Source organism: Athene cunicularia, assembly GCF_003259725.1.
Source record: "Athene cunicularia isolate RWA chromosome 14 unlocalized genomic scaffold, athCun1 chr14_part2, whole genome shotgun sequence".
Lineage (NCBI taxonomy): Eukaryota > Metazoa > Chordata > Aves > Strigiformes > Strigidae > Athene > Athene cunicularia.
The window spans coordinates 1,215,381-1,230,588 of record NW_020799119.1 but is presented as its reverse complement, the minus strand read 5'-3'; the positions used below and the strand labels follow the sequence as shown (position 1 = coordinate 1,230,588).

Sequence of the window (15,208 nt, the reverse complement as noted above, 5' to 3'; positions counted from 1 at the left end):
AGGAAACTTCCCATATCACTGTGATGTAGTCAACTACTCTACATAAAGTTTGGTGTATTATGAAAGTGAGCATTGTTTTCCTGTCATACTTGCAAAGTGCAGAAGGTAACATGGATGTAAGACTGGAAGGTGTTATGTAAAGCAATATATCAAGCTTGGGTATGAAAGAGATTCATCTCATTCCAGATACTGATAAACAAAATACAGCTAAGGAATCATATGAAGTCAACTAGAGGAAAAAAATTTGAGTGCTCTAAATTGGTTTTAGAAGGGGCAATTTACAGAAGATCCAAGCAAAAAAACAGAAGTGGAAAAAATTGTCTGTCTTGTTCCCATAAACATCAGTACCAAGAACTCTGTTCACACTTATCAAATGTCTAATATTCAGAAGTTCAGAACAACCTCAGCTAAATTTCTCAACTTATTACAAAAAATATTTTGTCTTAATAATACATGGCATTTACTAGCCCATTTAAATTAAAGCATAGCCTGTCAGCACACTTGAGAAAGATTAGAGCTTTAGGTGTGAGGAACTAGACAACAACTGCCTATTCTGAGTAAACTGGAGATTGCTAATAATGAGAAGGCTCATGAACAGTAAATTTATTTTTATCCTGCTATTGTTAGGTGAATAATTTTGAAGGTAGCAGCCAAATACCGTCCTCTTCATACAGTGAACAAACGTATTTCAGACAGCATTATGGTGACAGACTCAGGTGATATTAATCATTAAAATTTACATGACTGACACGGCACTGCTGCCTAAAGCCTTTTCATACAGTAATTTTGTATAGCTCCAAGTTTCTCTTTATGCAGTATTGCAAAAACACTGTTTTTTCAGATTTCCTGAAGACATAACAATTGAAGCTAAAAATCATCTACAAAATAAACTCACTGAAATCACAGAAGTGGGGCAGCACAACTATTAGCAGTTGGGTTTGGACTGAGACTGATACATAACTGCAGTATTCTAGCAGCGCTTTCACTTGTATTTGGAAAAGTGCATCAGTTTTACACCTTCCAATCCTATTTAATCACCACATCCAATTGTATTTTACCAGAAAATTTTGGAACGTTATGGGGAAATAAATATTTTTGATCAAACCAACCACTTAAATATGTTACCTGGGGCACAGAGCACAAGGACTCTCATCCCACAGGAATATTACTCCTCTGAAAAAGCTGACTTCTATCCCACCAATGATAATATGTACAAAGCGTGGTAGGTGGCACCCCAAAGACTGCTTCTGAATGAAGCATGCTGCTGAGCAACACAGGTTTAGAAAAGATAAAAAGTTACAGAAATGCTACAGTGTTCTCAAATCTCAAATAAAACTGGTTAGATTATATAGATTATTCTAGTCATGTTTCAAGTGAATGATGTCTGCTAAAAGCAGGTCTGCAATACAACCAAGGGAGAGAATGGCCCAGTCTGAGGGTAATGAGAAGCTGAGTAGTATGAGACCGTACAGGTGCTGTGTTTATCTATTCAAACTGTGTCCAAGAGAGCAACACGGGGGAGGGAGGAAGTAGGGTGAAAGCTGGATGAAACAAGGACATAACGTTCAAGAAACCACCAGAATTTTTCAGTCGTAAAAGATTCTAAATTGTAAAAGAGATTATAATAGTTCTTTCAACACTTGCACTCTCAACGCAGTATTACTCCAAAATACAATATTCTCAAAGAATACAAGGCTTTAGGACAGGTAAAAGCCATAATATCATTTAATCTGTTAAAAGTAAAGAATCTCTATTTGTAATGAAGGCCAGTTTCTCATGACCTTTAAAGAAGAATGTCAAAGAAACTTTGTCAATGCGCTGATCAAAAACAGTCATGTGCATCGAGTGAGAGCTTTTTTTCAGGGACTTAAACCACATTCAGCTTCCGGCATGCCGAACAGACCTGGTAACACTTGAGCTGAAGAACTGAAGTGTAAGCAGCTTTCTCTGTGCTGGTTTAGCTTATTTGATCATGGCTGTCTCCATGACACCAGCACCTTACACACTTCATCAATATAAATAAAACATTCTCTTTCATGTTTGTGTGTCATACTTTTTAAAAATGTTGCTTTGTTGCGTTATTAGGGTGGGACTGCACAGGCTAAGGGGCTTGTGTTTATTCCAATCTCTCCTACAGTTGGCACCAGACACTGAAAAAGATGCTGGTGGCTGAGCACTTGTCTCACTCCAGAGCTAACAGGTTCGTTGCTCCAATGCAGTGTAAGTATTCTGGTAGGTGAGGAATGTGAAGGATGAAGAAGCCACGTAGTTGGTTTCTTATTTACAGAAATTAGCAAAGATAACAGAAAGATCTTGAAATTTTACAATGTATTCTTGAATGTGCACACAAAGTTATTTTTATGCAGTGCAAATAAAAGATTCATGTAACTCACATCTATCCAGCTTCACATCCATGCTGGTTACGTTCACCCTCTTATGTGTATCAGTCCTTTTTCTGAAGACCTATTATTTGGGCCTGACAAACATTTAACTCCCAAAGTCATCTCTTTTACCCAAACCTCTTTATATCTGACCTACTATCGTATAAACTTGTATTAGTCAATTTTGGTTTATTCACCCTTCAAGTGCTCATGTGTGGACACCGAAGAATTGCATTTCAAACATGATGTACATGTTTTTATAGCAAGTCAGCACAATTTACCTCTTGGAAAGCTAGTTTTTTTTGTTCTCTGACAAATAAGAATACAAATACCAAATTTTAACCTAACTGTGTACCTTTATTCAATGTCCGAAAACGACTGAACCTAAAAAGATGCATAGAATTGACTTTATACTCCTCTTTCACATAACTGAATTTTTAGAAGACTTTTTAATTATATCCCATGTGGGTTTTTTTTACCTGTTCAAACTTCCAGCCATCGGACATTGTGGAAACCATTTGAGTGAGTTCCTCTTCCTGGCACTGCAGCACCCTGTACACATGTTTGACTGGCACCTTCAAGAAGAAGTACAAGATGCTCAATACAGCATGGAATTCACCACATTTGTGACTTGCCTAAAATTGTCCATATTCTTTAGAAATGGTAAGCAACATCACCTTGAATACTCTACTTTCTTTAAAAAAGAAATCTCATCTGTTCAAAATTAAAACTGGAGAAGACTCAATGCTTCATGAATGCTTCAGGGCCTGAAGTGCTTCTTACCAGTTATAACAACATAATCTTAAAACTTGCCTACCATTCCATGTGGCAGCAAACCACATCATTCAAAATCAAGGTTGAGGTTCTGCAGAGGCCTACCTAACTTTAAGGAATGTCTGACTATATTTTAAAATGTCTATTTCCCTGTCAAAGTTTCCCATACAGAGCAATGAATTACTAGGATCATTTCAGCTGAAACCCTTTAGAACAACTCCGCTATATCACAACCTGGCTTCAGGAGAAATTTGGTAATATGAGTTTGTAATATCTCCATGACGACTGTTATCAGGGAAGGCCAGAGTAGCAGAGTTAAAGAACAAACCGGAATACTTTCTTTACTTAACCATTTCTCTATCATATTCACTTTCACAAAAAAAAAATTCATGAGCTGCTATGAGAAGCGGAGTCTTCTCAACTACAGAGCACTAACAAACAAACTTGGCTACAAAAGCATGACAGGAGCTAAACTGCATCTGTATGTATGCTGTATAAACAGCAGTTATACCATAGTTAGGCAATCTCATCATATTCAGAGTATTTAAATGTATATGAGAAAAATATATTCTACAAAAGCTGTGTTCTAAAATAACTATTTCCAGAAACGATATTATGACAAATTTACTATTATCAGTCATTTTTAAACAACTCTTTAGAATGTTTTCAGTTTTTGAACAAAAACTGGAACCATATGCCTGTGCCCTTTGTAAGAAGACTGGCAGTTACAGGTGATTAAGAATATTAATATTTGCATACTAATGATTTCAGCTCAGCCAGTGACGGAGGCAGCCATTCAGTACCTTACTGAGGAAATGAGCAATTAAGGAGAAAAAAAAAAAAAAAAAGGAACCCACCCACCACTTGCCATAGAACAAATAATCAAAAGCACACTAGAAAACAGCCTCACCTGTGAGATTTTGCTGTCTCTTTCTCTTATTTTGTCCTTTACCAGTTTTATTAGTGATGTGATATTGTAGAATTCAGCCTCTTCCAGTACACCTAGTATGAGAACAATTTTTAGAAAGAGAGTGTAACCAAAGATTCCAGGCCAAAACCACTAACCATTTCCTAAGATGACCTTCTCTACAGCTATAGAAAATGATTTATTTTACCCTAGGAAAAGGTAATTTACCAACCTAACGATTCTGACTTCCTTCAGGCACATGTAGTTCAAAGTTTAGGGTCATTCTGAAAAACTGTCCTAAAAAAAACCCAAAGAAAACTGATGCCATGTCACATACAGAATGAGGCAAGAAACAAATTTTAAAAAATGTCATTCCATAGCAGACTGATGGACGAGCATAGCTCAGGCCTCACCTCAGGCTGGAATATAAGAGAGGAATTCAAATAGTCCTATTGAAAAGCTCTGCAGCTACCAGTGTGCAGAAAATGTTTCCTCATTTAGGATTTTCCTCAATACCTAAGATTTGAGATCTTAGACCCTGAAACAAAAGCTTAATGATAGATATTACAGACTGCTCCCACTCACATGTTCAAAGCTTACCTGTTCTACACACACACCGTATTTAACAAAACACGTGGAAATTATAGTTCATATTATTTCCTGCTAATATTGTTAGACTGTATTTCTCTGATTGATTTCTTCAATACCTTATCGATACAGTTTTAGTACTGTATGTATAAAACAGTCATCCTCCATTAGGGTAAAATTGATATGAACTGGGCACATGGAGGGAGATGCTGAGGGCAGAATTTACTCTTCAAAAACATATTCCACACATCTGAACATCCCAGAGCTTCACTCTTACTTCACTTTACATCTTCTAAAGCTTGTTTCACAGCCAGTATTCTTCTGCCTGAAGAGGACTAAACCCAAATACAGGATTATAAGATAAAATGCATCCCCCCTCATGTTTGTATATCTTATGTTCTATTTCTAACTGGGGACAGAGGTTGTGAAATCAGGAATCATACTCAAAACACTCCAATAACAGCATATACTATAACTGCCTGATACCTACCAGCTTTGCTTGAAACATCAAAATGCTACACTGATTAAGATTTACCATCTACTTGTAAGTTATTTTTGGTGATTCAAAAGCAGTGACAACAATAAGCAAGTGACAAGAAAGCAAGAGATTTAGTAACATCTTACCTTCCTCAGCTAGGTCCTTGTTAATAACCAGTTTCCCATGTCTGAGATAGTTCAGCACTGGCCCAAAGTAGGTCGGGTCTCTGTCTATTAAATAGGCACCAGTTTCATCCTAGATTAGGAAAAAAAAAACAAAACAAAACACCAAACAAACAAAACCAACAAAAACCACCAAAACACCACCAAAAAAATCCACAAACAAGCCAAAAAACCCACAGTAATTTGAATGTCCGAGAAAATGAAAGCTAATATTCAGCTTGGCATCTGAACAGCCAGCACGTATCAGACACAGCCACATCGCTTAAAGCCAAATAAAGTCATTAAAAGGAATTCAACACTGTAGTTGTAATTGTATCATACTGATCATTCAACTCAATCACGTATTGCACTACTTCTCTTACCTGATCAATCCCCACCAACCCTTATCAAAAGATTATGAACACTGTTAGCATGACAGATCTAAGCAGTAAGTGAGAACAATGAAAACTAAGGTTAAAAATAATACTTAAAAACAAGAAACTATCATTTTGTTTGGAAACCTGAAGAATCAGAATAACAGCTACATTCCAGTGAAGTTCTAATTCCGGATTTGCTGGCCCTTTTTTTTTTTTTTTTTTTTTTTTTTTTTTTTTTTTTTTTTTTTAATTAAAGGCAAACAAACCTACCTTCTCTTTAACCTTAACACTTCGTTCTAAAAACTTCTGGTTTTGTCTTAGCTCCAATGTACAAATACTTACAGGGTACTGAGACCAGCTGCATACCAAGCAAGGGTTGTATGTGCATCTTCTAAAAAAAAAAAGTATACTGAAGATGCAGTTCCTACATACCTCACGCAGACATAGAAGGGCTAGATCAAACTAGCTGATGCTTGGTTTACTGAACAGAGTACAGCACTGTTGTTGCTCAGCCTGGAGAAGAGAAGGCTCCGGAGAGACCCTATAGCAGCCTCCCAGGACTGAAAGGTGCTACAAGAAAGCTAGGGAGGGACTCTGTATCAGGGGTGTAGGGACAGAACAAGGGGTAACAGGGTTAAACTGGCAGAGGGGAGATTTAGATGAGATCTAAGGCAGAAATTCTCCCCTGTGAGGGGGGTGAGGCCCTGGCACAGGTTGCCCAGAAAAGCTGTGGCTGCCCCCTCCCTAGAAGGGTTCAAGGCCAGGTTGGACGGGGCTTTGGGCAACCTGGGCTGGTGGAAGGTGGCCCTGCCCGGGGCAGGGGGTGGCACTGGATGGGCTTCAAGGCCCCTCCCAACCCAAACCAGTCTGTGATCCTATGAAATTTGCCTGCATAGCTGATGCTCTTGACAAAGAGATAAAGGAGTAAAGTTGCTATTTCCTACATAATTTAGAGTCTATGTGTGAATATCTGTGATCAATGCAGTACTGACATACTTTGATATCCTACAGATATGTACTGGAGAGATGCTCCAGTACCTCAAATACTTTAATTTATTCTTACTTTTAATATTCTAGCAGTTTACAGGAGATATTAAAAAAGCATCACTAGCAACAATCCTAGCTAAATTTGAATCTTTTCCCCCAAAACTACATGTGACAGTAATACTTGTTCCACATGAAAAAAATTCTACTAACCCAATCTTTTGTATTTGGACATTAATGCTGATATGTAAAAGGTTTGATTACTAAACTGTGATACCTGAAAACTCTCTCTACTTAACAGGATCTAAAGTTCCTAAAATGTTTCATTGGAAAAAAGATGATGGATGCATTTTCTGGTATACGAATTTAGTTTCTGAATAACGGTGCTTGTCTTACCAGGATTGGCAGAATGCAGAAAGACCACAGCTTAAACTACAGAAAAAAATAAGAAACCTTTCTATAATTACAAGCTAAATGCTTTACACTTAGACACACTGTCATTTAAAATGTGCTATTAGTTAACCTACACTCAGAGCAGACCGTGCTTGATGAAGTCTAATCACAATTTCTAAACTCATGGTCTCACAGCAAAAAACAGCAGATAGCTGAAGTGCATAAAATGGCATATTTTTCATGTTTCACATTTAAATACTTTTACATTACCAAAACACTTCAAGAATGAACAATCTACAGATACAACCCAAAGAAATTAAACTAACTGACAACTGTATGAATTATAAGCTTAAAAGTATTATTTAATACAGGAACAGAAACCATGAAGTTGGAAAGGAAGATTTAAAACTGATAAAAGGAAACAGTTGTGTTTTTTTTTAAAAAAGCAGAGTCTTTGGTCATCAGTTGAACTGAATTAAGACAGACACAGGCTTAAAAAACAGAAGTCCTCCAGGTTAAGAAAAATAAGTCTCTAGAAACAAGCTTCTTCAGTAAGATTGTTGCATTCTTTTACACTACACTACACCTCCCGGAGCACTGCTGACCACCAGCTCTACACCATGACAGAGACAAGACGGGTGGGTCACAGAAACAAATAGCTCTAAATGAAATCCCAAGTAACACTGGTTACTTCACTCCTTACGCAAAGGCTTTTTTTTTTTTTAATGGACTACAGTATCTGAAATTACTCTTACCTGAGTAGATTTCTATATACTATAGAAGCTTCCAACACAAACACAGAGGAACAAGCTATGTCAGGCCTTCTCTTTCCACTTCCACCTAATGAGAGGTCACCAGCAACCTGCGTTACCTGAACTCATTAGCCTAGCATGCACACCAGAGCTTATTCCTAGCACTTGTATCAAACATGCTTTACACACACTGACAGCATCCACTCTGTGAAACATAAGACATTTGCTTTTGCCTTCTTCATATTTTTAACCATTTTCCTCATCATCCACAACCTGGTTTTCCATTCTATTATTCCTCATCTCACTTCTTCCCATTATACCCATTCCTTTCCTAATCACCAGCAAGTTTTCCCATCTAAAATCTATAAAAATGCTTAATCTCCACATTGATAAATAAAAATTCTGTACCAAACACATGTATGGCACATACCACAGATGAATGAAGTACCATCTCACTAGTGTCACAGTTTACTCTATAAAGCCTTTCAGGCAACAACGTGTCTTCAAAAAATAATAAAAAAAGAAGAAAAAGGAACACATAAGTCTTATAATTTATGGTGTAATAGTAACTTTTTTTTTTAACGTTAGTAAATATCAACAGTTAAAGAACTCTAGCTAAATTCTAAAAGTGAGCAATCCAAATTCTGTCAATAAGATTCACTTTAGTATGTAAATTCCATGCAAAACTATGAATAGACTGAACAATTCAAAGTAACTGTCCACTTGCTTACCCAGATTACAGATATAGAAAACATGCATTAATTAACATTCTTCCAAAGAGAAAGATGTGTGTCTTGGACTCTGACCTTACAACTCAGGCATGCTACAGATTACTGCCCGGGAGTCAGGACTCGGAACGTAAACCCTTCAGTAAAGAACAGCGTGTAACAATGTGCAGAGAATGCACAGGCAGAAGAGGCACAAAACTGACTTCCCAGGCATCTTCCTACAGCAAATGCCTTCTCACCCCTCCTTCAGAGAGAGCCGCCTGATTATCCTTCAGTGTACACTAAGCACTTCACGTTGAAATCACTACGAAAAGCCGATTACACTAGATCTTCAAGGATGTTTATGTAAACATAAATCCAATAGAAGCTGACACAGTAATGCAGTTATCTGCTCCACCTACAACTCTCAAAATATGGGTCCTAAGTCTTTCCACACTTTCAGAACAGTCAGGGTTGGATTATCCACATACAGATGAAAACACACTGTATTCTCACATGTAATTAGCATTTTGGACACTCTTTCTAAAATAAACATTTTTGGTTTATTGTAAGACAAGAATAGTAAATTGCACTCCAAATGTGATCTAGGCAGTTTAAAGGTGCAGCCACAGCTTGCACAGATGTAACTGAACTAGCTTTAAGCTTGCTGTCTTGAATATTAATAGACTGGGTTGTCCCAGCTGTGCTACTTCCTCAGACAACTACAGGCTCTGAGCAGGTCTGAATCGGCACTGACGAGTGTGGGTATCTGGAAGCCATTTCCCAAGTTTCTGGTGAATACCCCAAGTGCTGGACAAATCTATATTCTAATAAGGTCTCAGTTTTCTCCCTTGTAGATATATTTTATACAAACAGGTGTTATTCCCACCAGAACAGTAGCTGAAACTCAAGTTTCCTCTCTATTCAGTGTGGTCACATGTCCCCAAATTTCGACCCTACAGGTGTTCCATACTCTTTGTGAGGATCTTCAGATCAAATGCTCCAGTTGTCTTTGCACATCCAACACTGAAGTGCTAATTAACTACATGGGTGTTTGTATTTTTACCCAGTTCTATTTTGGCATTACATTCTTCTCTCTACCAGGAGTTTTCCCTTCCTTGTCTGTAAGTCCTAGACCTTTCCCATACCTCCTCCTTTCTGCAAGAACACCATTTAAAAGACAACATTACTGAGCTAAGTGAAGGCTGCAGTTGTTTACTACCACTCTCCCACACCAATGTTTAGTCTGGGTTACAAATACCACGAATTTTAGAGGAAGCCTAATAAAGTCCTGCTAAATTTTCAACCACCTGGTTCAGTGCACCAATGAAAGGTCAGTGTAGCTCAAAACCACATTCCTTCTTTCCTAAATTAACCCTAAAGCATATCTACAATCCAGCAGTCGTGAAGGCAGGAGACTCAAGGTGCACATGTATTTTCAAAGGATTTGAAAAATACTGTCCAAAACGTTTAAATGATCATGTATTCCAGTCTCAATCATTTTCACTTCAATCTTTATAGAGAGTCAGGGTCAAAGGAATCATAACAAATATTTAGCCTGATCTTAATTGAAAACATACATAGGACTCAATTTATTTAACCTTCAGAAAGCAGTGGTGAAACCTAGCCATTTAATGCGAGCCATTCCAATAACTAATTACTGTCACTGTTAAAAGTATGTACTTTCTAGCCTAGACATCTATAGTTTCACACTCTACTGGCTGAATCTCACAATACCTTTGCTAGACTGAACAGGCTTCGCTATTTACATTTCTAGTCTCCATGTATGTACTTCTGGACTGAGAAGTCACTCCTCAGATTCCTTGCCCAAAAAAAAAGTTTTGTTCTTTACAACCTTCTGCCAAATCATATTTCATCTGGTGACTACCCTTCAGGTTCTCCAATTTTTCAAGTGACTGAATTGTGGATACCAGAAAGAATCAGGTACAGGATTCCAGTAGGACACAAAAGTGGGACCAATTACATACTCCCTAATACCTCCCTAATCCCATCACACACTCTCCCCAAGAACTGCATTAATACACTAGTTGAAGTGTCAGAAATTTATTTCCAGTCAATGATCTTCATTGAGGCCAAAACTAGTCTGAAGATTTCTGAAGTGCTCTTCCAGAATGGACAAACTCAGAATCCACCCTGCCAAGCTCTTAGCTCAAAGCTGTGCACTCTAACATGGATATCTAAAAAACTCACATTGTATACACACACTGAGCAGGCAGAAAATTCTGCTAAAGGTAGCAATATGCACAGAAATACAATAATATTTGGCACTAAATCTGGATTTAGAAATAACTGTCTTCCCTACCCCCTCTGCTTTTTAGATCTTGAGCTAGATGCTCGTAACACATTTTTCTCAAACTATGTGACCTAAAAACTTTGAGCATCAGCAGACTGCCAGTACTAATCAAAACTACATTAATAACACAACTAGTCAGAAATCTCTTGGACAAGTAAAGTTTATTTCAATTATATATCTTAGCATAATGACTACAATTAAGATACTTTTCAGTGCTGATGGTTAAGGATGTGCTGCCAGGAAGATTTTGATCTAAAACATTCAGTGCTTGCTTGCTTCCTTCATAGTTTCTACCTCAGTACAATTACGCTTAACTTTAGAAAGGCATTAAAAATCAAGCATGAATACTGTTGCCAAAAACCTTAAGAAAGGCTGACAATCTTTTCAATCGGGGGAAAGTTTAAAGAATGATTAAACAGTTTATAAAAGAAAAAGTGGTATATAGATAAAACAGGAAGATGCTGAAATCAGGAAATACCTGGCAGTAAAACTTACGAGCATTAAGTTAAGCACAGGTGAAAATGCGAGCTAGACTACTTGTCTATTTTTGTGTATTCATCTCTAAAGCAAGATCTAAATATTCCAGAAAACAAATCCTATTGTGAACAGTAGGTGTGACCACTACCACTCATTCAGTTGCTGAAATGATTCTCAAATAGTCTTAAATACAAAGATGCGTATCACATTGTGAAATAGACTAAATTCAGAGAATCAACATCACTATCCTCATTCCATTCAACACTAGTTTTGCCACTGAGTGTGCCAAGGTCGATCTTTCTTCTGTTGCAGCTGGAAACATATCCGATACCAAGCACCAGGCTGCAGAGCCTCGTTCAACATTAGCACCTGAAGATAACTGGAAGGCAAACATGCTACTTTTCTTGAAGCCTTTCAATTCTTTTTAACAGCAAGCATTAAGGAAATCTTATGACTTATGTAGTTAAATAAGAAAAAAGCATCTTGGTGTAGAAATTAGAGGAAAATCATTATGTATGCAACTGGTATTTGTAAAGTACAACCTATGAACTATTTCAGTTTCTTATTCTAACTTCTAATAAACTCATCCACCTAGCCTCTTTCAGAAGATCTTAATGTATCAACATGGTTAAATTTTATATGCCTCACTTGGTGAGCTTAACCAGAAACAGCTCTATTATTGTTTGGTTTTGCTGGTAGGTGTGTTTTCATCTGAGATAAGCATTTCTTATGCCTTCATTTTGTAAAGACTCTGACTCGGCAATATTGCAAATCAAGAAAGAATGTGAACTAAACTTTTTTATTCAAAGACATTTATTTACTGGTGTACAAGTTAATTTAATTATTGGCTCTTCTGCTTGATCGTGCTTCTAGATGTGCAATCTGACCCTCTCCCTTTTGTCAGTTGGGACAACGCTAGAGCTTTCCACAAACTGGTTTTACTCACTGAAGCTATAAAAAGACGTACCTCCTCCTTCATTTTTGCTGAGTTACATACTTATCAGATGGAGCATGATCAGAGGAATATGAAATGTGCCTATGAACTATAAAATCTCTTTTGTATTATGAGCATAATTCAGTATTAATCTGCTGAAAATATATCTAAAAGTTCCCGAAGTGGGTTACTGAAGTCCATCCCAGACAAACTCCCCATACAGGAAACATGATAAAATTTAAGGCTAGATTTTTCACATTTCTTTCAAACAGAGGGCTGTGGCTGTAGGTTTTGATAATCTCATCTGCCGGCTCATCCCTCAGGATTTTCCCTGCCCCACCTCCTCATCTGGAGGTGGGGACAAGTAGGTCTGGGATGGGTGTAACAGGCATCAGCCTACACATGAGCTCAAATACACATTCTCTCTCACTTTAAAACTAGGTGTTTAAAACCCATGTGATTTTTAGGAAGAAAACACGATGGAATCAAAACCAGGGAATTATAGGTCAAAGACCAGCTCTAATGCTCCAAGCTTTAAGAGGGCAATATCTTTATCTATTAGCTGCACCTTGCAAGAACAACTGTTTAATGAGCACAGAGTTGTGCTGCACAGTAGTCACTGTAAATAATCTTAGTACATAATTAAGAAAAAGATGTCAACTCAGTATCAGGTTACAGCTCACAACAGGACTCCAGAAAGTAAAACCATGAGGGAAAACCCCAAATTTTTTACTATTAGATTTTGATTTACACGTAGGTGGCAAAGAACCAGAGTCCAGGATGATGACACAAATACCACCAATTTTCCCCTCGAAATATCTGTGCTCATCAGCTAACAGCCTCTGATATTTCAAAATGAAACCATGCAGACAATCTACTGATGTGCTATTGTATCAAGAGAGTATGATCACAAACTGGTGAGCTGTTAGGGAGGAATTTTTTCCTCTTGAAAGGACATCTATGATATCTGTTATCATTCAGAGGGAAAAAAAGGAACTGCTTGGATTATGTTTTCCTGTTTACAAGAGATGAAGAATATAAAGATTCTGAATCAAATCCTTAGAAAAAAGACTCTACGTGTTTAAGTAATTTTAGGTACTGTAATTAATACACTATGATGGGTAATCTAAGAGGTAGGCCACTTCTGCAAAATCCAAGATGACAGGTGACTGAAGAAACCAGACTCTAAATGGCTGAACTGAAAATCAGTGACTACAGAACGTCAAGACAATAGGACATGAAACGCTGACAAGCACTGTACTAAAAAGACCATTTAACCAGGAAAGGCTTTGCTTTTTTCACACCACGTTGAAGACATTCAGGTTCATAAGCCTGGAGAACCCATCTCCGAATAACAGGACTTTTCTCTAAATCCAGGTTTTCCTCAACAATTTGTAGTTCTCTCTATGTGCTGCTTGCCTCACGTTACAAAATAATCTATTAAAGTTAAGTATACCAGCTACAACTTTATAAAAAAGACTACTCACAATGACAGGACAATGCAATTTGTTTGCATCTTGCTAAAGTGGTTTCCATTAGACTTCTACACTGGCAAAAAAGGATGACACTTTGTCCTATCTAAGCAGCTCAAATAATGTGTAGGCATGTTCCTTGTAAGCAAAGGATATCTCTCCAAGGCTGTGACTGCAACTAGCTTGCAGTTGTCATGTACGCTATTAACAACTATCACTACATAAGTCTAGAAACGTGAAAACAATTTATCATGTCTCTCCATATCCTGTTAAATAACCTTAGCATAAATTTGTGATTTGCTGCTACAACCCAAGAATGTAAGCACACTAAAAAAGAAAATGTTTACATTAGTAGCCTCTTTAAATTCTTGCAAGATACCAACACCTCACCGATTGTGCTTGTGAAAGACAATTGATTCATCAACCAGCAAAAAAAGGCAACCAAATGCCTTACCTAGAATGAAAGCATTTCTTCTAAAAATGGCCTTCTCTTTCTCTCCCTGATGACATGGAGAGATAGCAAATAAGCACCTTTTTGCAGTGGAACACATTAAACAGGTGCATTAATAATTAAGTGTGCTTATCTTTATTTAAGAAACCTTAGAAGAAAGCTTTCCTACTCCCTCCCAAGTAAAGACAGTTTCTGACCTAGCAGCAAGTCACCTACATTTTTTAATTTATTTTTATAGGTCAGCGTAAGCTAATCCTCCCCAAAAAAACCCAACCCAAACCAAAGACAACAAAACACAATCCCACACCACCACGCTTTAAGGTATTTTATCTCTAACTCTGGAACACTATTCAGGTTCTGTTCCCTAAATTCTTCAGCATTTAAAACATCCTTTCTGGAGGTTACGTGTAAGAAAATGAAGAAATTTACTACCAGCCTATTTGAAAATAAAAATAAAACCCACCACTATTTCCAACCTGCTGGTTATACATTCAAGGGTTGTAAGATGCCCCCTCCTCTTCCCTCAGTGTGCTGTACTGTATATCCATTTTTGTCCATTGTGCTCCCAACCCTCTTTCAGAGGCAGCGCTATATACAAACACTTGATGTCCATCACTACAAACCATTCCATAAATAAAAATCTTAATTGGTGGCTTTTCGTTCCCAACTAAAACTGAATCAGAACGAATACCTGAATATTCAGTATCACCCACCGTTTGCAGTCCGTGCAGAGTAAGTAATATTTTACTGAAGGAATTACTGAAACACAGAACGCTGTGGCAGAGTGATAGGTTGTTATCAGAAGTCGTTTGATCTGATTCTTGAAACTGAACAAGAGTGATGACAGTGCAGAAATAACCCATCAGCGCAGGCAGAGGCTCCATCAAAACGCTGAAACTAAGCCCGGTCAGACGGCATAAAGATTTACACAAACTCCGTGGTATTTATAAGCGCTTGCCTTACCCTCCCTCCCCAGCCAACCTCCTCCAGGTACCCGGGCTCGTCGAGCAGCGCGGCGGCAGACCCCGCCACGGGCACTCCGGGCTCCGCACATTAAA

At 37.7% G+C, this 15,208-nt stretch overlaps 1 protein-coding gene across 4 annotated transcripts in view; it reads right to left on the bottom strand.

Annotated features, from left to right (window-relative positions):
* LOC113485898 (BTB/POZ domain-containing protein KCTD5-like) overlaps positions 1-15,078 on the bottom strand; it is a 34,737-nt gene extending 19,659 nt beyond the window's left edge. For 3 of the 4 annotated variants that reach the window (XM_026859335.1, XM_026859337.1, XM_026859339.1), the window contains exons 1-4: positions 14,864-15,078; positions 5,275-5,383; positions 4,066-4,157; positions 2,861-2,956 (exon numbers count right to left, since the gene is read on the bottom strand). In XM_026859335.1, coding sequence (XP_026715136.1) covers positions 2,861-2,956; positions 4,066-4,157; positions 5,275-5,383; positions 14,864-15,034 — 468 coding nt within the window. In that variant the 5' untranslated portion in view covers positions 15,035-15,078. Of the gene's footprint in view, positions 1-2,860; positions 2,957-4,065; positions 4,158-5,274; positions 5,384-8,526; positions 14,841-14,863 lie in introns of those variants that run through there. The other variant, XM_026859338.1, reaches the window with a different exon arrangement.
* Positions 15,079-15,208: the final 130 nt, after the last annotated feature.